Source organism: Hydra vulgaris, chromosome 09 (assembly GCF_038396675.1).
Source record: "Hydra vulgaris chromosome 09, alternate assembly HydraT2T_AEP".
NCBI lineage: Eukaryota > Metazoa > Cnidaria > Hydrozoa > Anthoathecata > Hydridae > Hydra > Hydra vulgaris.
Window position 1 is genome coordinate 45,898,573 of NC_088928.1, and position 21,905 is coordinate 45,920,477.

The 21,905-nt window shown below is 28.3% G+C and overlaps 1 protein-coding gene across 4 annotated transcripts in view; it reads left to right on the forward strand.

Annotated features, from left to right (window-relative positions):
- LOC136084823 (uncharacterized) overlaps positions 1–20,588 on the forward strand; it is a 174,261-nt gene extending 153,673 nt beyond the window's left edge. For all 4 annotated transcript variants that reach the window (XM_065805866.1, XM_065805867.1, XM_065805868.1 and 1 more), the window contains 4 exons: positions 11,864–11,996; positions 14,952–15,219; positions 17,941–18,154; positions 19,722–20,588. In XM_065805866.1, coding sequence (XP_065661938.1) covers positions 11,864–11,996; positions 14,952–15,219; positions 17,941–18,154; positions 19,722–20,040 — 934 coding nt within the window. In that variant the 3' untranslated portion in view covers positions 20,041–20,588. The remainder of the gene's footprint in view (positions 1–11,863; positions 11,997–14,951; positions 15,220–17,940; positions 18,155–19,721) is intronic.
- The last annotated feature ends 1,317 nt before the right edge of the window (positions 20,589–21,905 follow it).

Here is a 21,905-nt window from a genome sequence, read left to right on the forward strand (position 1 = left end):
AAGTTGATTGTATATATATGTGTGTGTATATATATATATATATATATATATATATATATATATATATATATATATATATATATATATATAAATAGATATATGGATATATAGATAGATATACTATTTATATATCATATATCATACTATTTATTTCTTTTTTCACGTAATATATATATATATATATATATATATATATATATATATATATATTTATATATATATACACATATATATATACATACATACAAATACATATATATATATATATATATATATATATATATATATATATATATATATATATATATATATATATATACATATATATATATATATGTATGCAAATATATATATATATATTTTTCTTTTTTTTTTTTTTAAACATCTTCGCTTCCAACAAGGCTGCAAGCAGCCACTTATTAAAGTTGGAAGTTACTGTAAGAGAAAAGATGAAGATTATAGAGCAAGATAACGATTGACAGACGATTTAAAAGATTGCAAATTATATGAATCAGGAAAGCAAGATGAAGGAAGCGAATTCCAAAGAGCTGATGTTCGAGGAAAAAAACTAGACGAATAAGCGTTTTTAGAGCACTTAGGAACAGTCACAGAAAAAGGATGACACTTAATTGAATGACGAGTAACACGAGAATGAATTTTAGAAGATGGCACAAGAGACGCTAGGTCTTTAGAGCAGTGCCCATTATAGTATTTGTAGAAAAGAGAAAGAGAAGCAACATTACGACGATGTGATAATGGTTGAAGGTTGGCTGCAAGAGCAGGTTCAACTATGCTTACAATGCGTTTTTGCACCTTGTCTAAAAGAAAAAGTGCATCATTAGAAGATCCGCCCCAGATATAACAACAGTATTCCATACAATGCCGGATTTGAGATTTATAGAGATAGAGAATAAAATCCAGAGTAAGATAGTGGCGAGCTCAATAAAGAGATGCAACCTTAGCAGATGCTAATTTTGCAACCGATTTGATATATGCTTTCCAAGAAAGATTGGAAGTAGGAGTTAATCCTAGAAGATGAAGAGTAGGTGACTCATCGAGTACATCACCTTTCATAAATATAGGAAGATCTAAATTATTGCGATAACGATTGGCTGAAAAAAATTGAGTTTTATCTGAATTAAAGTTCACCAGCCACTGTGAGCCCCATGCTATAGCAGAAGTGAGATCCTTTCAAGCTCAAATGCCGCCTCAAAGCAATCAGAGGGTGTTAGTTTTTTATCACGACAAGAATAAATGGTAGTATCATCAGAAAACAATGCCATCTTAGATGTGAGAATATCTGTAAGATCGTTAATGTAAATTAAAAAGAGTATAGGGCCAAGGATAGAACCATGAGGTACCCCTAAAGTTACAGAATCAGAAGAAGAGTGTTGTCCATTGAGGACAACTTTTATGCTACGATTGGAAAGGAAGGATTCAATGATCTTAAAGATGTTGCCGGATACACCATAAGAAGAAAGCTTATGGAGAAGACCAGCATGCCAAACTTTATCAAACGCTTTTGAAATGTCAAGAGCAATGGCCTTAACCTCTCCACCTTCAACTAATGCACAATAAAACCTGTCAGTTATTACTGTTAGCAAATCAGCTGTAGAACGAGAAGATCGAAATCCATATTGATGGTCAGAAAGTAAGTTATTAGATTCAAGATCAGAAATTAGGTGTTTGTTGATTTAAGATTCAAAAACCTTGCTTATGAAAGAAAGAAGACTTATGGGACGGTTGTTAGACAAATCAGATTGCTCCCCAGAATTTTTGAAGATAGGAATAACAGACGCGGCTTTCCAGCAGGCTGGAAAACAAGACTCTGATAAGCACTTGTTGAATAGTTTTGAGAGTATAGACGACAGCTCCGGAGAACACTTCTGCAAGACAATAACAGGTATGTTGTCTGGGCCACAAGCTGTAGAAGAGTCTAGGCAGGAAATCACTTTAGATACAGATGCTGGAGTGATATGAATGTCAAGCAATGGATCAACCTGTTTGTTGGCAATATCAGGTAGAATGCAATTAGTGGAATCAAGAGATGATCTTAATGAAAAGTTTTTAGCAAACAGTTCGGCTTTGTCTTTAGGTGAGGTGACAAAGTCTGAACCAAACAAGAGAGGTGGAATTATAGATTTGCCCTTATTATTGATATTATTAAATATTCTCCAGAAGTCACGAGAACCTAATTTTTGAGATGAAATACGAGATTTCATGACCTGAGAATAGCGGGTTTTAGTATTAAACAAAACCTTTTTACAGTTGTTTCTAGCAGTAATAAACAGACGTCTGTTTTCTGGAGGATTGTTTTGCTGATAAATATGGAAGTAGCGGTTTCGATTGGCAATCGCAGCAGCACAGTTTGAGGAAAACCATGGAGGAGAGTGAGGCTTGAACTGAAATCGTCGAGAGGGATTAAAAGATTCCATGCCAGCCTGAATCCACGAAGTTATGAAAGAAGCACATTTGTCGACAGGAAGATAAAAGATTTCTACCCAAGGGCCATCACATAGAAAATCACGGAAAGAATCCCAGTCTGCTTTACTGTAGTTGTAAGAGGTTCAATAATAGGGGTATTCAGGTGATGAAGAAGAATGAGATATTAGTTTTAGAGAGATCAAACTGTGATCAGAAGCACCTAATGGTGAATGTGGAGAAACTGAGCACTGTCTAGGATCAGAAACAAGACATAAGTCGAGTAGAGAAGGTAAATGATTAGGGTTGTCAGGAAAGCAAGTTGGAAAGTTGACTATTTGAGTTAGGAATTGAGAAAGGCAAAAATTGTGGGCTTTAATGCCTGCCGAGTCACTGACACTAGAGCCAAGCCATTCAGAGTGGTGAGCATTAAAGTCACCGACAACAACTACATTAGCTGATGGATAAAGAGAGAAGGCTTGGTCAATATGATCAGAAATAACATCAAAAAGAGTGCAGTCTTGAGATTAAGGAGAGCAATATAGAACAAAGAGAAAGGCAATAGAGTAAAGTGGTGCTAAACGACAGCACATGAAAGAATAGTCTGTGGATTCAAACCTAGTTTCATGACAAACAGGTAAATTCTTTCGAATGTAAATGCCCAATCCAAGCATGTGACTATTAGAGTCTTTACGAATCAAAGGAAGATAACTATCAACACTAAGATCACAAGATGAGACAGCCGAACTCAAATTAGTATCACAAAGAGCAAGTAGGTCTGGTGAACTTTGCAAGAGATAAGACTCAACAGAAGAAAAGTTACTTCGAAGACCACGAATATTAGTGAATGATAGGTTTAGAGAACTTCGTGATGATGATGGTTTTTTGTGTTTTATAGTTTTTGGTACTTTATTCATTTTTAAATTAGATTGAAGAACTTGACTCAAAGCATAGATAGTACTCAGAACACCGTTTAATAGCCCAAGCAATTGCCTCATTACTACTAATAAACCCTAAGCCGTAACAAAAGGCTCCAAATGTGGCCTCCGCATTGCACACCAAAAGTACAAACAGGGACACCATCCATGCGCAACATGGCACTGTTAATACTTTGATATTTTTCAGCTGTTGATGGAATCAGCCTCTCTGAGAGCTACCACAGAGTTCGGGAAACCTGACTACCAGCCGGCCTCAGAACCATAAAACTGAGTTTTAGAGCTGTACCCTCATAAGGAGATAATAGAATGAGTTGCCTAGTCGTAAAAACAGTGACACAAGCAAACCCATGCATTAAGTCAAGAAGATCCAGCATTCAACATCCTAAACTGGAAACAATGTATTAAAAATACATCTGGGCCAGCCTAATAGATAAAGAAGAGGTGCGAGGCTGGTCAACAGATAGAATCTGTTTACCCCTTAAGTCTTTGCCTAGAAGGCCTTCTACAAGACAGTAGCTGGGTGCATTTAACATCTGCCCAAGATAAGTATTTTTATCGAGACACCATCTCTAGCCTTTGCTCAACCAAGAGCCCCAAGGCAGGGGGTAGTTTAAATCGGAGTTGGCATCTCCTAGCCTTTGCCTAAAAAGGCGTATCCTACAAGGCAGCAGGACATGAAGCAGATTGTACTGGGTTACATGTTAACAGTAGCAAGATAATCTGATCTGACAATATATATATATTTATATATACACATTATATATATATATATATATATATATATATATATATATATATATATATATATATATATTTATATATATACATATATATGCATTATACATATATACATATATTCACATTATGTATATATATAAATATATATATATATATATATATATATATATATATATATATATATATACATATATATACATACATTATATAATTATACATATATATATATACATATATATATATATATATATATATATATATATATATATATATACTATATATATATATGTGTGTATATATATATATATATATATATATATTTGTATATATATATATATATGTATATATATATAAATTTATATATATATATATACATATATATACATACATATATATATATATATATACATATATATATATATATGTATATATATATATATATTTATATATATATATATATAGATATATATATATATATATATATATATATATATTTATATATATATATATATATATATGTATCTATATATATATATACATATATATATATATATATATATATATGAATATATATATATATATATACATATATATATATATATATATATATATATATATATATATATATATATATATATATATATATGTATATATATATATATATATATATATATATATATATATGTATATATGTATATATGTATATATATATATATATATATAGATATTTATATATATATATATATATATATATATATATATATATATATACATATATATATATAATCACATAAAAAATATGATCCCTATATGCAAAAAAATATGATCCCTTACACATAAGAAAACAAATAATTAAAAAAAAAAAAAAAAAAAAAAAGTTTTGAATTTGATTTGATTATTTTTGTTTTTAGCCTAAATTAAGTCGAATTAGATTTTATTAGGAAAGTCAAAAAAGAATAGGGTATTTAAATCAATAGCAAATATTTTTTGCTCATTGTTTTATTTTTTCAGTAACATAACTAAATGTCTTGTAACTCATGTTATTTTATTCTATAAACGAAGGTTTTAAAATCAGTTATTATTAGTATTGTGCTAAATATGGAAATAATTGCTACTTATTGCAATTTTTGAGCGCTTTTAAAATTTTGTTTTGTATAGCCTTGCCCTAAAGATAAGACAATTTATTTGAATTTGTTCTGTATGTTTATTTTTATGAATTTCAACTTATCTTCTCATCTAAATTTTATGTATCGATAGTTACTTTTAACGTTCGAAAACTGCTTGATTTTAGATAAATTACATTTTTGTCCTATTCTTATGAATAAATTTTAAAACATTTTCCATCATTTTCTAAATTATAAAAGCACATCAATGCCTGTAGGAAAATTGATAATTCAATTAAGAAAGATTTTTTGATATCATGGAACCTAATAAAAATTGCAAGAGGAAAGTTTCTCTTGTGAAGTGATTTTAATAATTGTAAAATATTTGATATTAATTATTGTCTGATTTTGAAAAAAAGTTTTCTAAATTGACCCAAAGAATAATTTAAAATATGATAATGGCATGTGAGCCAGAGAGGAGTTTTTAATTTGCATTGCAAGTTTTCATAGATTTTGAATCCCAGAGTCTCAAATGAAAATGAATTTTTACAAATTGTCTATCCTGCCTATTCAACTAGTTTCAACTCTATCCTAGCCATTATCTAGTTTCAACTTTTGAGTGCTGTAAACTAGACAACGTTTTGTCCTGAATCAATCTGGTTTTAACATAATATTTCTTATTTGAAAAATGAATATAAAAAATATTATCCAATGACTGTTTGAACAAGTAAATTTTCTTTTTTAAATTGTTTTTTATTCATTCATATTTTCGCTACTGTATAAGAGATGGTATTGTTAAAATAGTTTGAACTGTATATAATTAATATAAACCACTACCAATGCGGTAGCGGTATGGTATGATCGAGGGCTTGCCTTGTAAGCAAGAAGTTTTGAGTTCCAGCCAATCATGTCCCTGGTTGTACTGCACTCAACTTGTTTCTCCAGGCAGCGACCTTGTTTGTTAAAGTTTGTGTTTTAAAGTTAAAGAGTTGAGAGAGGGTTATAATTACAGTTTAAAATTAAAAAAAAAAGAAGTCTCCTTGACCGTAGTACCCTCAACCTTTGGGAGGTTAATTTATTTAAAAAAAAGTTATATCAAAGTATTAGAATGTAAGATTTGTTGATTAAAATAAAAAATTAAATAATTGTAGAAACAATAAGTTTTTAATTACAATTTTGTTTAATTTATTCATAAAAACTTTGTTTTTTACCTTTAACTTTTTAAGCAGTGCTCAAAAAGGGAAAAAAATAACAAGGTTTTCAATATTTTCAAAACACCATCTTATCATTGCTATATATTTTATACTTTAAGGTGGTGGGCTGGTATATCACCTCGTCCTGTCTTACTTGAAGTACTACTTTTAAATATTTAGTAATGATTATTGTTTGATGAAAAAACGGCAGTAAAACAATTTAAAAAATACATTACAGTAAAAAACAAAATACAGTAAACACTACGCAGTATATTTGTATTCATGTTCTCTAGTGAAAACTGGATATTAAAATGTGTTTAAAAAAATAATTGCACAAGAATTAAATCTTAAAAAGTATGAAAATAAAATTACCACCTCCACCCCACCCCAATCTAATGACCATATCCCCAACCTGCACTAGCTCAAATATGTCTCCACCTATCCCCACAATTACAACAACCCAATCAATGAATTTTTATAATTGAATATACTCCCCCTAGCTATTCAACCCTCCCTGACAAAAAGGTATGTGAGAGTATATTTTGTTAAAAACAATTTGTTAAAAAAATTAGCATAGTATTTAGTCTTACTCAGCATTTTAAACATATTTTTTGAAAAAGTGCATTGTATTAAGAAGTCATTGCAGAAAGAATTTCTTTATTTTTTGATGGTTCTTATTATTATATTAATATAATCTTTTAAAAAATTATATAATAAAATTTTTTTTCTTTTATTTCTTGTTGTAAAATATTGTTTTCAATCTAAGCTGGTGGTATTCATGCAAAGGATAAATTATATTGAAAATATCATATGCTTATAAAAAAAAAATGCGTATTTATGACATGCACGTTAAGCATTTGTTTACCTAAAGAAAGCAGGGTTGCCAGATTTTTTTGGGGCTAAAATGCCAAATGCTTGTCTAAAAAATGCCAAATTTTTATTATTATTGCAAAAAAAATGCCAACCTTTGAAAACAGTAGAAAACTCCATAAAAATATATCTGACCTCATTTCAATAAAAAATTCAATGAAATTAATTTATAAGTCATATATTAATCAGTTTTAATAAATATTATTTATAATTTTTAACAAAAAAACAGCGTTTAAGATAAGTTATTTATGTATTTATTAAGTAGATAAGTATTTAACTTTTAATTTAATATAAAGTTTAAAAAGAAGATTTAAAAAATTTCAGAACATTTTCTGACAAATTCTGTTAAAAGAATAATTAAAAATGACATTCACATTGAGTGTGTCTTAATATCATTTTCTTTCAGTTTATATTATCAATTAAAGTGAGGTCATATTGAACTGTTTCATCATCATCACATTACATGTCCAATCCAAATCTAGCTAACATTTTGTCAGTGATTGTAAAGACTTTAGAATATTTGTTGCAGCTAGGTTTTTACTTGCACTACACTAATGAGCAATTTTCTGACATTCTTTTTCTTGGTTTGTTTTTAACATAAGTGACCTGAGAAAAAACACATTTCACAAAAGCGTTTGATTTAGGGAGAATAAGACAAGGTAGGCAATCGTCTGCTAGTTCTTTAAATGCTGCATTACCTGATTTATTTTTGTAGTGGTGTACTGCAGAACAGAACTCATTTGTATCTTTTGGTATTCAAGAATTTTCAAACAGCTTTGAAGAAAATCAGTCTTACAAACTTATTTTTCTTTACTGATCAAGGCTTTGTGTCTTATTCTTCATAATATATCTTAAAGGCAGATGATTGAATGGCACTTTAGAAATTTGATTCAGAACCTTTGATGGTGAGAGGAAAGATAGATCTTGAAAAATTTCTTTGTTTTCAGGTAGACATTGATCAAGCTCTTTCAAAAGACGCAAAAAGAATTGAAGACAACATGTTAGAATAATTTTAATGTTTTTTCTTGTTATATTTTTTTAGGTTTGAGGATAACGGGTGATGCGGAAGTTATCGGACAAAATAAAAACGTCAATAACTTATTTATAAATAAAAAAACTAACTACTATTATAATTTTTTTAAATAAAGCATTTATCTTTTAATAAAAATATATTATTTTTTATATGAAAAAACACCACCATCTGCAATCGATCTCAATTTTGCTCTGACACCTTTCATATGCCACTGTAAAAAGTTTAAATCAATTTCTTGTAGTTTTAGTTTAATGCGATCAATCAAAACTTGCTCTGTTGAAGCTTGCCAATCTCCCTTGTAAACCTTCTGTGCCAAATGTCCCCAAAAATTTTCAATTGGTCGTGCTTGAGGCACATTTGGGGGATTGGATTCTTTATCAACGTAATAGACATATTGGTCCATCCAATTTAGAGAATTTTTAGAATAATGAGAACTTGCTAAATCTGGCCAAAATAAATAGTTAAAGTCTCCATGATATTTGTGAATAAATGGAAGAAGTCGTTTTTCTAAACATTCATTAATATAGATTGATGAATTGATCGCTACAGCCTTGGAAGTGCGAAACAATGGCTCGGACATACCACGGTATCTACGGTATACCACGGTAGATATGGCTATCCACATAATTAATTGTTTTGGAAATTTCTCTTTTCCTATAAAACGAGCACTTTCTGGGCATGTCTTTTTGTTGTTTGTGTATTATCCAGAATTTCCAGGCATGTTGTCCCCTGTAAAACAAAAGTATTTTTCCTCATCGATGACTAGAAGCAATTTTGTGTTATAGAGTTGGTTAAATAGTTTCCTGCTTCTTCTCTTTGCCTTTATTTGTTGTTCTATAGTGTATTTTGGAGTCTTTTCACGTTTTCTATATTTAATATTCATTTTTTTTAACTGAAGACCAATTGTCAATTGATTTACACCAAATTTAATACCTATTATTCTCTGACTGACCCCTTTTCGATTGTTGACAAGTCTTGTTAATTCAGCTTTCTTTTCTCTAGTTGAGGATGTTGGACGACCAGGGTGTTTTCTATCAAAAAACGATTGAACAGTTTCAAGTCTTTTTATCATATATTGTACTTCGAGCAAATCCTTCCTTTTCAAAATGATTTATGATTTTTTTTTTTATATTAGGTTTATTTACAAAAAACATTTTAAGTCGCTTTCAAAAAGATTCTCGTTCAGCTGCATTTAACCTCATTTTAAATAATTGTGTTTCAAATAATAAAGTTTATATTTTATAGAATGTTTATGCCTACGCATAAAACCACAAAAACTATTTATTATGCTCAAATAACGAAATTAGGATTTTTCAGATAACTTCCGCATCACCCGTTAAGCATCAATTTTTTTTGGCAATCTTATGAAAACTTTGCCCCGGGGTCAACACATTTTATAGGCAGTTGAACTCCTTGGTTGTCAAGAAAACGTTGTTGTAGACTTTTGTAGTGCAGGTTTAGCTCTGAAACTAGCTTCTCAGGATTCACATTAGTGCTTTAAAAAAAAGCATTCAAACATTCAAACTCTAGAACAATTGGTGTGAAAAAGACCACATAATGGTAGTAAGTTTCATCTTTGAATTTGCTGTTAATTGTTTTAACTCTATACCCAATGTGATCAGGTGCAAGAGCTTCAGCACATAAGAAATTTGATTTTAACTTGCACCAATTAAAAGCTAATTGTAAAAGCATTTCCCTCTGACAAGCCATAGAGTAGCTGAGTACTTTTGATATAGTTATGGAGTTCCCATCTTTTTATTGCTTAGATCCATTCTCTGAAAAATTTTAAACTCTTCTTGTTGAATGGAACTTTTTGAAAAAAATGAAGAAATTTCCTGAGCAGAAAGCCAACTCTTGATGGCATTAATTCAAACGAATGTTAAACAATAAGATTCAAAGAGTGGCATATACAGTGCATCAAAATAGAATCTCGAAAGAATGCTTGAATTCAAGACCAAACCGAGTTGTGAACTACAATGAAACTCTATTTAATATATCTGATGCAGTTTTTTTAATGACAATTCAACAGATTTTAATTATGTGTTCAAAACAGCAAAAAGATCTGCACCAGTGGTTGATATCAAAGCAGTTAAATCAAGAAAGTCACAGATAACTAATTTCTATTGATCTGAATAGTATCAAGCACAAATCCAGAGATGTTTTGTCAAAAAAACATCATTTGATTTATCAATCAGGATAAAAAAAAAAAGTTTATTTGCCATAGATTCAGAAATTACTGATTCAATTGATGATGAAATTACATTTTAATTATTTGGGTATATTTGGTTCAATACAGACAAAGGTTTTCAAACGGATTATTTTTCCATAAAGAGAAATGATTTCTCCAAGGTAATCCATTGTTGAAATAGATGCATGACAGCACACACAAAGAGCAAGATGGTATCTGCTTCACAGTCTTCTTTCTTTGATATTAAAAGAAAATGATCATGCTTTTTGAGTTAAGTTGCTTTTCCTAAAGTATGTCCAGATAGACTTCTGTGATGTTCTACAGAGGATTTCTGTGGTTGTATAGTCACAAGACGGAGGGTGCAGAATGCTGGTTCAGTACCATCAGAGCTTTTTTTTAAGCCAAGCATAATCAGTTTCCCATTTTTTAAGGTACTTTCTTGAATTTACTCCTTTGCTCGACATAATGCTTAATTCACAATAAAAATAAAATTCAGCAGAACTTAGACATGAGCTACATAAATACTTTCATAACAAAAAATGTTTTTTATGCTTAATGATCTAGAGCAAAATAAATATAAACCGCCTGAGAAAAAAAAAATTAACAGTTTTTTTAAAAATGCCAAAATATCAAAAACTGCCAACATTTTAAAATAATGCTATTTTTACTAAACTTAGCATGGAAATATGCAACCCTGGAAAGTTGGCAACCCTGGAAGATCAAGAGAAATATGCACTTATGAGTAAGTATTAAACTGAACAAATTAAAAAACGTAAAAGAAGCTAATTAAAGTTTTGTATTTTAGCTTTTTTCAATTAATTCACAATAAAAATAAAATTCAGCAGAACTTAGACATGAGCTACATAAATACTTTCATAACAAAAAATGTTTTTTATAGTAAACGGAACAATATCTTATTCAGTCTTAAGTATATTGGTTCTTTGAAAAACTTATGCGGCAATGTGGCTTGCCATACATATGTATGTATATATATATATATATATATATATATATATATATATATATATATATATATATATATATATATATATATATATATATATATATATATATATATATATATATATATATATACTATATACTATATATATATATATATGTATATATATATATATATATTTGTATATATATATATATATATGTATATATATATACATACATACATATATATACATATATTTATATATATATATATATATATATATATATATATATATATATATATATATATATATATATGTATATATATTTATATACATGAATGTATGTGTATCTATTTTAAATGATTTTTTTCATAATAGTTTCAATGTTTAATCTTTTTGATTATATAAATTACTATTATTTCTTTGTTAAAAAAGGTTTAAAAGAGTTATGAATTTTGAGGATTGGAATAACAATGATTGCATCAAATTTCTTGGAAAGAAAGCTGAAGCTGACAATTATGATTTTGATATAGATGTAAAAAATAACTTTCATGAAGGATTAGTGGAGGTTGTTTTTTCTTTTTTTATTTATAAAGTTATTCATTATCCAACATAATTTGTTTGTTTGATTAAAAGGTATTTTAAATATCATTAATTTTTATATTATCATGTCATTGTTAATATGATATATTGTTAAAAATGTTGCATAATACCAAGGCCGATGCCAGATTATTTGACCCCCTAGGCAAATCGGTTGAACTGCACCCCCTCCCCCCAACTAACTTTTACTAAGGAATGCAAAAGTTATGTTATTTCATTATGTATTTACATTCAGAAGAATATACATGCATCACTATAAACAAGCATATATTTGTGTAACTTTATAATATATTATTAAATAATTTCAAAACTTCACCTTTTTCACTTTTGTTTTTGCAAATAGAGAAAGGAGTTCTGTCAGTTCAATGTTTCTAACAATATTGTGTTCACTTGACAGAGTAACTTATCCAGCAAATCTTTCTTGCTGCATAGACTTCCTCAAAAAATATTTTATCAGTTTGAGTTAATAGAAACTTTGCTCACTGCTCACCACAGAAACTGGAAGTTTCAAGAGGATTCTTAGAGCTTTTACAGCGTTAGGGACAACTTCTATTTGATTATTTTTTTAATATAAAATTTTGTAAATCCAGTGGCAATGTACACCTTGCAACTCGTCTTAAAATTTATTTCAGTTCACTACATAGTTAAGATGCATTGGTATCTTTGGAATCTCTATCTTGAAAAGCTTTCTCAAAATTCAAGCAATCTACCATAACTTCCTTACTAGATATTCTCTGTAAACAGTGAATATCATAGAGAAAATCAAACAACAACTTTATTGTTTGCATAAGAGTGAATCTTTTTTTAACCAGTTGTATTGCTGTGTCAAGAATAGCATCAGCAAAAGTTTGTTTTGAATTTTTTTTTTGGATCTTGAGTAGGTTTATTATCTCCTTTATATGTAAATTGTTTATTATTTCTTCTAAACTCAGATTCGGAAAGTGCAGGTATCTCTAAACTGACTGAAACTTCAGCTGCATGTACCAGTGTTTTCTTAAACTTCAGATCGTTTCTGCAATTTACAAGAAATTTCTTTATTTTTTAAAGATAATTTATGGCGCTATGCATATATAGTAAATTAACCTAACTGCTTAATAATAGTTTCAGCCATACCAGCACCAGTTGTCTCCTTTTGAGAAAACTGGTGCTGGTATGGCTGCAACTTACAAAATCTAAGAAATGTTCTTTTATAGATGCTGTTGCTGCAATGTCATTTTCTAGATTTGAAGTCCACAAAGCGTATAATTATAGTCATTTGTTCAACATGACCAGCATCAGATGTGCAAACTATAATTATTGAAAAGTACTTAGCATCACACGCAGTTGTTACTGTTTGTCTGGTTGCATTGGATAAAAGATAAATCAACTCATTTTGTATGTCTTTGTGTAGGTAGTGTACATGTGTTTCATTGTCTTTAATCTTTTGAAGATGCTTATTTATAAGTGTTTATAAGTGGGTCAAACAAAGCTAAAATCTCCACAAGTTTCAAAAAGTTTCCATTATCAGCAGTGTTCAGTTTCTTGTGTGTTTCACGGAAAGCAATTTTTCTCACACCAAGAACTCTAACTAAAGATATCAGTCATTTCAAGATTTGCTGCCAATACTGTTCTTCTTTTTTAACAAGACGAAAATGTTCGGCATCAATTGTTTTATTATGTTGTAGGCTCAGTTCAAACTCTTTCCTCAACTGAAAATGTGCTAGATGTTTTTCTCATGCCCTGACAGATTTAGAGAATTTTTTTTTCAGAATATTTTTCTCTTTTTTTTTAGATGTTTTTCTCATGCCCTGACAGATTTCAGAATTTTCACTGTTTTTCTCATGCCCTGACAGAAATACAGAATTTTTTTTTCAATCATGTGAACCATATAAAATAGGAATGATGCATCTGTTGTGCCACTGATAAACAGCTTGCAGCAGATGCAATACACAGAGTCATTACTTACAGAATACTGCAGCCAATGTCTGCAAACTTTATCTCCATTGACAAGCGCATGATTGTTATAGTTTTTATGAAACATTTTTTTGTATACTATCCTTAGAAAATTCAAACTGATCGACTTAATTTGGTCCATGTTCCATCAAAAGTTATCTTATTTTACTATCAAATACTACCCAAATAGCTGGATTGTCATAATTGACATATAGACTATAGAATTTATTGATTTCATGCACTTTATATTCTTTGTGTTTTACGCATATTACATTATGTAATTCAAACTCTTTTAATACTGTCATATCATTGGCTTCCCTGTCTATTTCAACTTTCAACTTGATTGTTTAAGTTATCTGGGCCGTTTTCATTTCTCTGTGGTGAACATAGATACTTTAACAATAAATCAGCCTGTTTTGTTACAAACTCTTCATCCGCTCCTTTGTTTACTATATTGCGCAGGAAATTTTTTTCTCTCTGCCATTGTGGAATGAAATAACTAAGGAAACTGCTAAAATTTATAAAAATGATAACCTCTTGTACCTGTAATATTTTATAAGATAAAATGTTATTTTAACTTCTTTATAAAAGTTTTAAAGTTACATTTTAAAACTTTAAAAACTACATAAATATAAATAATTACACTCTTTTAGAATAAAAACACAATATAAATCAGTTAATTTATCATTACACTACTTAGTAATTGCTTTCATAGAATATTTAATTGAAATTAGTTTCTTACTACTTCTGTAAAAATTTCAAAATAAAGTTAGTTAAACATATTAAAATTTAATATAAATGAGTAATGAAGACTTTGCATTGTATGAGTTGTTACAAAATTTCATTCTGCATTAAAAGCAGAAAAAGAAAAAAAAGTATCAAAGTTGATATTTTTGCATAATGCTATAAGTAATATATATTGTATAATACTATAAATATATATTATTATAAATATTATATTCTAATATATATTTGTTTTGATAATTTTTAGTTGCGTTCTTATCCTGGATGGGGAAATGCACGTGATATGATTGCATTGTGGCAAAAAATGTTAGAACATCGTGCAAACCGAGTTGTAAAAACACCAGAAGTGAATAAAAAAATAATCTATCTTGATGCAATAAATGCTTTAAAAGCTATGGTCAATGACCGAAAACCCAAAGTTGCCAACGCTGGAAATATTAACAGTGCGTTAAAAGAAGCCAATGAACTTCAAAGTGTTTATCAATATGACTATGGTAGAGAGAAGAAATTATTTGGTACATTAATTAAAAGTTCTTAAAAATATATTTTAAAAAAAAATTATATCCTTCACTTTATTGCTTAATGAAACCAAATTACTTCTTTAAATAAAAATTTAAAATTAAAATTTGTTTAGTTTTAATTAAATTCATTTTAATTTATAGAAATAACTTCCTTTATAAATTTAGTTTTAATACTTTTTGTACCTTTGTTAATCTCTAAATGTTATATTTATTTTACAAGTTATACATTTTTATCTGGATGTGTAATTTTAATATAAAAAAACTTTGTTTTCTTTCCAAAAAAAAATTGATATATGCAGTATTGAATTTTAGGAAAGAGATATAGAGTGTTAGTTTTTAACTATAAATTTAGTTGGCTTTTAATTTATAAAAGGCTACACCTACCTCACAAAGACAAAGTGTGTCAAGCCTTTGCGGAAAGCTTGCTTTTATTTTCTCCATTAGGTTTTATATATAAATAAGGTGACAATGTGTTGGCTTCATTTTGTTTAAAGCATATATCTGTTTTTATTTTGGTCTTGATGTTTTTTCTAATATTTAAAAGGAACTGACAGGTTATCCTAGTAGATGGGCACTTTGATAAAATATAAATTGGAAAAAATGTTTGAAAAAGTTTTTTAGTTCAAATAAATTCTTTAGCTTAACATATTCTATACTTAAACTGCTTTTTCCCATAAAAAAAAGGTGTGAATAAAACAAAGCTGTGAATAGGCTTTTGGTATTTATAAAAACAGCATAAAACTTGGCATAGGTTATCTATGCCAATATTTTATTACCTGTTGCCAAACACTTTTATAGAAAATACTTTTATTGCAAACAAATCTGACATTAGTTAGCATGTTAATGAAAAAAACCATTTGTTATACATATGATGGCACTTGATAAATCAAGAAAAGTATACTCTACTATGTTTGAATTGCATGAAAAAATAACACTGGGCACTTATTGCTGACTCAAAGCAAAGATTGTAGCTGTTAGTTTTGAAAAATATAGAAAACATGATTTGAAAGTGAGATGTTTTGCATAAATTGATGAAAATCCAAAATTTTCTGATATTTTAAATTTTTTATTTAAAGTATTGGCCATGGTTTTCTACAAAATTTGACCACCTTTCTGGCATTGTGTGGATACTACGCCAATAGAAATGTTCATCTTTTGAAGCAAAGCAATCAGACACACAATTTTTGACTTTTTTGCACTAGTATAAGTCCTGCTCGTCCAAGGAGTGTCCCATCAATGAAAATAAACTGTTATTGGAATGGACAAAATCTGGTAAATATGGCAGTTGATGTAGCAGCTTCCAGTCAAATGGTTTGATTGTATCCTGAACCGGTTTTGCATTGTGTGCAAGTACATTGTTGTGTAACAAATTTTTTTGCTGTGTCTTATGGTCCATTCTAATATTTTCTCAATCAATGCATGGCTCAAATTAATTGTTATCAGTAGCAATTAGTATTAACAGCTTCACCAGGCTTTAGAAACTTATGATATAGCACATCTTCTGATCCCACCAAACACAGAGCATTGCCTACTTGCCAAATTGATCTGGTTTTGCAGTTGATGTTGATAGTTGTCCTAGATTATCTCATGGTTTTTTCCATTTAGGATTTTTAAAATAAATCCATTTTTCATCGCCAGTAACAGTTCAATGCAAAACTGGTTTTATTTTCTGTCTTTGAAGGAAATTTTACAAATGTTTTTTTGACTCTCCATCTGTCTTTCATTTAACTCATGTGGTATTTATTTTACATTTTTTAAGATCTTTCTCATAGCTTTTAAACTATTAGAAATTGTTTGTTTTGAAACATTTAACATTTTTGTCATTTTCTTTTTTGCCTAAAGTCTTATCTTTATTCAATATTGCTTGCAATTTGGCACCAAACTTTTTTGGTGGTCTTCTACATATTTCATTTCTCACATCAAAATCATTATCACTGAATAGTTGAAACCATCTTTTGCATGTTGTTTCTGATAATGGTCACCATATGCCTAGATAAGCAATTGATCCAATTCTGTAGCACTTTTCTTCAAATTAAAACAAAAAACTAATGCTTTCTGCAAACCATCACTTTCTAGTAAAAAAGTTCGACATTTTTAAGATAATAAAAAAGTATGATGTTTTTATTTTAATGACTTGATGTATATTAAACCTGTTTGACAGTTAGATGTTATACTAACCAAACATTTAGGCTCATTCACAACAAATGTTTCCTATCAATCAGGTATATATATATATGTATATATATATATATATATATATATATACATATATATTACTCAGGATAGTTTGGTGCATTAATATACTTTGGAACAACATTAGCTTTACTTTTCTTATAGCAATCCATTATTTTTTATCAATAGTGAATCAATTCCATATATCTGGTCTCAATATCTAGTCTAATTCTGATTCAGTTGCTTATATCTTTTAAATTAGAGGGTTTGATTTGTCATAAAAGGAGAGCTTTTAAAGCAACAAATGCAAAATACCTGCCATACAATAAACTTTCAAGCAAATTTTACAAGTTAAATATACTTTCAAAATTTTTATTTTTTTATTTTCATAAATATCTTTCTTTTTTGGCATCAGAATACTTTTTGAGTGAGATTATCTGTTCTTATCATCTTTACTGTTATTTTTGAGTTAGTTATGATAATTAATTGATGTTAATTATGATAGTTATTTCAAGTTTAACAATGCTATTGTTAATTTTTCAGAAGTGTTGGATAAGAGTACTGATAATGTTGTTATATCAAAAAGATTCGAAGAAACAATTGATCCATTAAGTCATATAGAGGAAATTAATTCGGATCTTGAAGACATACGTGATTTTGGTGTTCCCGACGAAGTATGGAAAGAGTTACATCTTGCTAAACTTGCAGCAAAAGAAGAAAAGAAAAATGAAGAAAAAAGACAAACGAATGAAAAAAAGTAAATTTTATTGCTTTATTTGTCTATAAGATATATAATCCAAAAACTTATGCTATATACTAATATTAAGTTATTATTGTTATAATCATTATTAGTTATATCATATTATATCTAACATTACATTAGAAAATTTATTTATTTTTATTGCCTTAAGAGTGGTTTTACTTGAATCATAACAATGCAATAGCATTTGTAAACTGTCTTGTGTTAGATTGTTGTTTACTTTTGTAAGATTTTGTTAGTTTAACACAGTAGTACAGATTCAAAGGTTTGGAGTTTAAATTTGCTAAAGTCTCTTCAGGAATTATTGGTTCTCAATAACATGTCTCATTAATGTTTAACTTCCATAGTTCTATACTTGTAAGGTTCAGGCATTTTCTTATGATACTATTGTCTTACTTAAAGTAGAACCAATTTTTCACAACTGGATTTCATTCCTAAAGTTAATTTGCTTTCTGTCCGTAATCTGTACCTTATTTTATGATACTACTTATAGGAAGGTTATTATCTAAGGTTTACGAGATCCTCCCACCCTTACCCACAACTAAATTAAGGGATTTAAATCAGATTTTTTTTACTCTCATATAAGCTGTCTTCCCAATTTCTTTGAAACTTCAAATAAATATATACTAAATTTGACCCCATGTTGAAAATTAGAATATACTCAGCATATTGATTTTCTGAAATCCTGAATTAGTTTTAAAAACTTTAATAAAATTAAATTTAAACCAAAGTAGAGTTAAATGATGCTAAGATTTCTCAATTCTTAAAAAGACAACTGTGCATTGGCTTAATGTGACTAGGTAGTTAAGCGACCTATTATAATAAGAAACTTTGTTGTTGCCATCACTAACGAGCAAAAATTTTTATAATCTCTATCTCTAAAATCTCTATAGATGAAATTTAAGTTTGTATTTACTTTCTTAAAAAATAAGTATAGTTGAAGAGTCTAAGAGTTAAAAAATAAGTCTGCAAGAAAACTAAATTTATAACTTTAGTTAATGATTTAGTAATTAATTATATTTTTGATGCTTTTTTTCTGGTCATAATGACATGTCCAGTTAATTCGTGACCTTTCCACTTTATTTTTAGCTTTTTCATACGCAATTTTTATTTATTTACAAGGTTCTAAGCTTATTCTTGGTCTTATGTTTATTCTTGGCCTTTTAATATTTTTTAAGTTTCTCAGTTTTATTATATTAATATTTTCATTCCACTCTATTCTTTTTTTTTTTGTCACCTATATTCTAAGTCTTTAAATTTTAGCTTTTTCATCTACAGCCTTTCCAACTTTTTTTTTTTATCTTCTTTTTATCTTTTTTTTATCTTATTTTATTTTAGCTTTTTCTGTTTCTTTTTTATTTCATATAATAGCTTTTAGCTCAGTATGAAATATTAAAATCTGTATTTATTTTTTATTTTTGTTTAAGCATTTGTTTAGATCAAGATAATACCAGCCTTACCGAATGCGTTCATTTGGAAAGGTTGATCACTAGTTTCAACCTACGTCGTTGTTAATGAAGATTTGCTTATTTTTATTATATTATTTGTTTACTACTTCTTTAAGGTATAGAGAAGAGCAAGAAAAATTATTGAATGAACTTCTTCGTGAGTTGCAAGAAGAAAGAGAAGAAGAAAAACGACAGCAGATGTTGCAAGAGTTAGAGAAAAAACGAGAGGAAGAACGAAAACGACGAGAAGCAGAAGATATACGATTGAAAGAAGAACGCCAAATAACTAAAGATGTTGAAAATGCTATACGTAAAGTATGTCTTTGTCCTGCAGGTTACTCCTGGTATAAGCAGGGTGGTGGTTGGAGGTGTGGTGGTGGCAGTCATTTTGTTACTGATGAACAGTTACAACGACAATTTACAACAAGTGCTTAGTATTTTCAAAAGAGTTAATTTCTTAAAAAACCTTATGATTTTATTTTTCTTACTCATTTTCTGTGAGACGTGTTAGTATTCTAATCATACGAGTATGATCAAATTTAATATTTACTGATTCATTTTTAATGTCTTATATTACATATTTAGTTATAATATTTACTTAATATACTTAGTTTACTGAGCAAGTGTATAAATAATTAATAACTAAATAATAAATGCAAGTTATTGTTGTTTTTGTTATGTCTTAGTACGTTTATAATTATTTGCTGTGATGTTTTAACATGTTAGTGATGATTTTTTGATGAGTTAAAGAGAAAATCTACTATCAATTTTTATTACATTTTTTCATTTTGAAATATATATTGACGTCAGTACATCAATTTTAAGTTGCTTTTTTTTTTTAAATCTTGATTAATTGATTGTAGTATAAGAATTTAACTTTTTTTCTTTTTTTTAAACAAAAAATTTTAGAATGTTAATATTGTCATATATTATATTTGTGTTGTAAGAAAATTTATTAAAATTATCAAATCTTATTTGTATTAGAGTTGATAAATCGTATTTTTTTTTTTTTTTTTTACAATAAAACTTATTTGCACTAAACGGAAAAAGAAATGAATTAATAATGTGAAAGATTAAACTTAATTGAAAGAGAAGAAAAGAAGAGAAGTTTTAATCTTTGCTTTTAACAATTATAATATTGTTGTTTCTTCTTTGCTTATATGACCGTTTCAACTTTTTTTTTTCTTTTTGTATATGTATATACATGAATACCCAAAACTTCTATATGGGACCCATGCAGTGTCGAACTGGCACTGAGGGGTCTGGAGGGGGGAGAAATAGATGGGACCTTAATGTGGCAAAAAATTTAGCAAAATAAGTTAAACCCTTAAGATGGAATACCCCTCAGAATTTTTTTTTGATTAATAATTTTATTTTATAAATTAAACTTTATATACATTATGTAAATAACAAAGTTTAGTTAAAAAAAAAAATTATTTTTTGGTAAAACGGCACCTGTAAAATAGACTAAAAAACACAAAGTTATTGAAATACCCCGGCCAGCGTATCTCAAGACCTACACAATTTAAATAAAATATTTTTTCGATAATTGTTCTTGTAAGGTTGTTGTGTGATGTGAGTGAACAAATTTTTCATATGATTTTTTAATAGGCTAAAAAGTGGGACCAAAATTGGGCTAAAAATTTACTTGAATTTTGTGACTTCGTTGACCTATTCCAGGACTGGAACAAATTTTATAAAAAATCTGTCGCACTTAAATCACAGAAGGCAATAAAATGCATTCATACTAAAAGTTTTATCTTCACACCACTTGTGGTTTTTTAGATATGTTGGCCGGCGACTTTAAAAACCCCTATCTAAGAAAAACAGCTTTTAAAAATGCTTACATAAAAAATTTCTAAATAATATACATATAGATAAAATAAATGAGATAAATCTCAGAATGCGCAAGTTTGATATGGGTGTTCCTCTTTTCAAGAGTTATATCATATTTATTCTTGTTTTTTCCTCGAATTACTTGTCTGCATTTTTTTACGCGGTTTTTCATATCTGGCTAAATATAATGGTTTTTTATTTATTTGCCTACATCCTTCTAACAAGTACATTCCAGGTCTCGAATCCATTTTTTCTAAAATTATTACACTAGCTTGTTTACAAATGTTAAAATGGGCAACTGCATCAAAAGCACCAAACTGAAGATGTGTAAGCAAAAAAAAATGACCTTTTGGTATATTGTCATGTTAAATGATTCATTGTTATTTTGGGTAAGGCCTTGAACAATTAAATTCTTTAAAATAATGTCATTACTTAACTCATCATAAATTGGTTTAAGTTTCCAA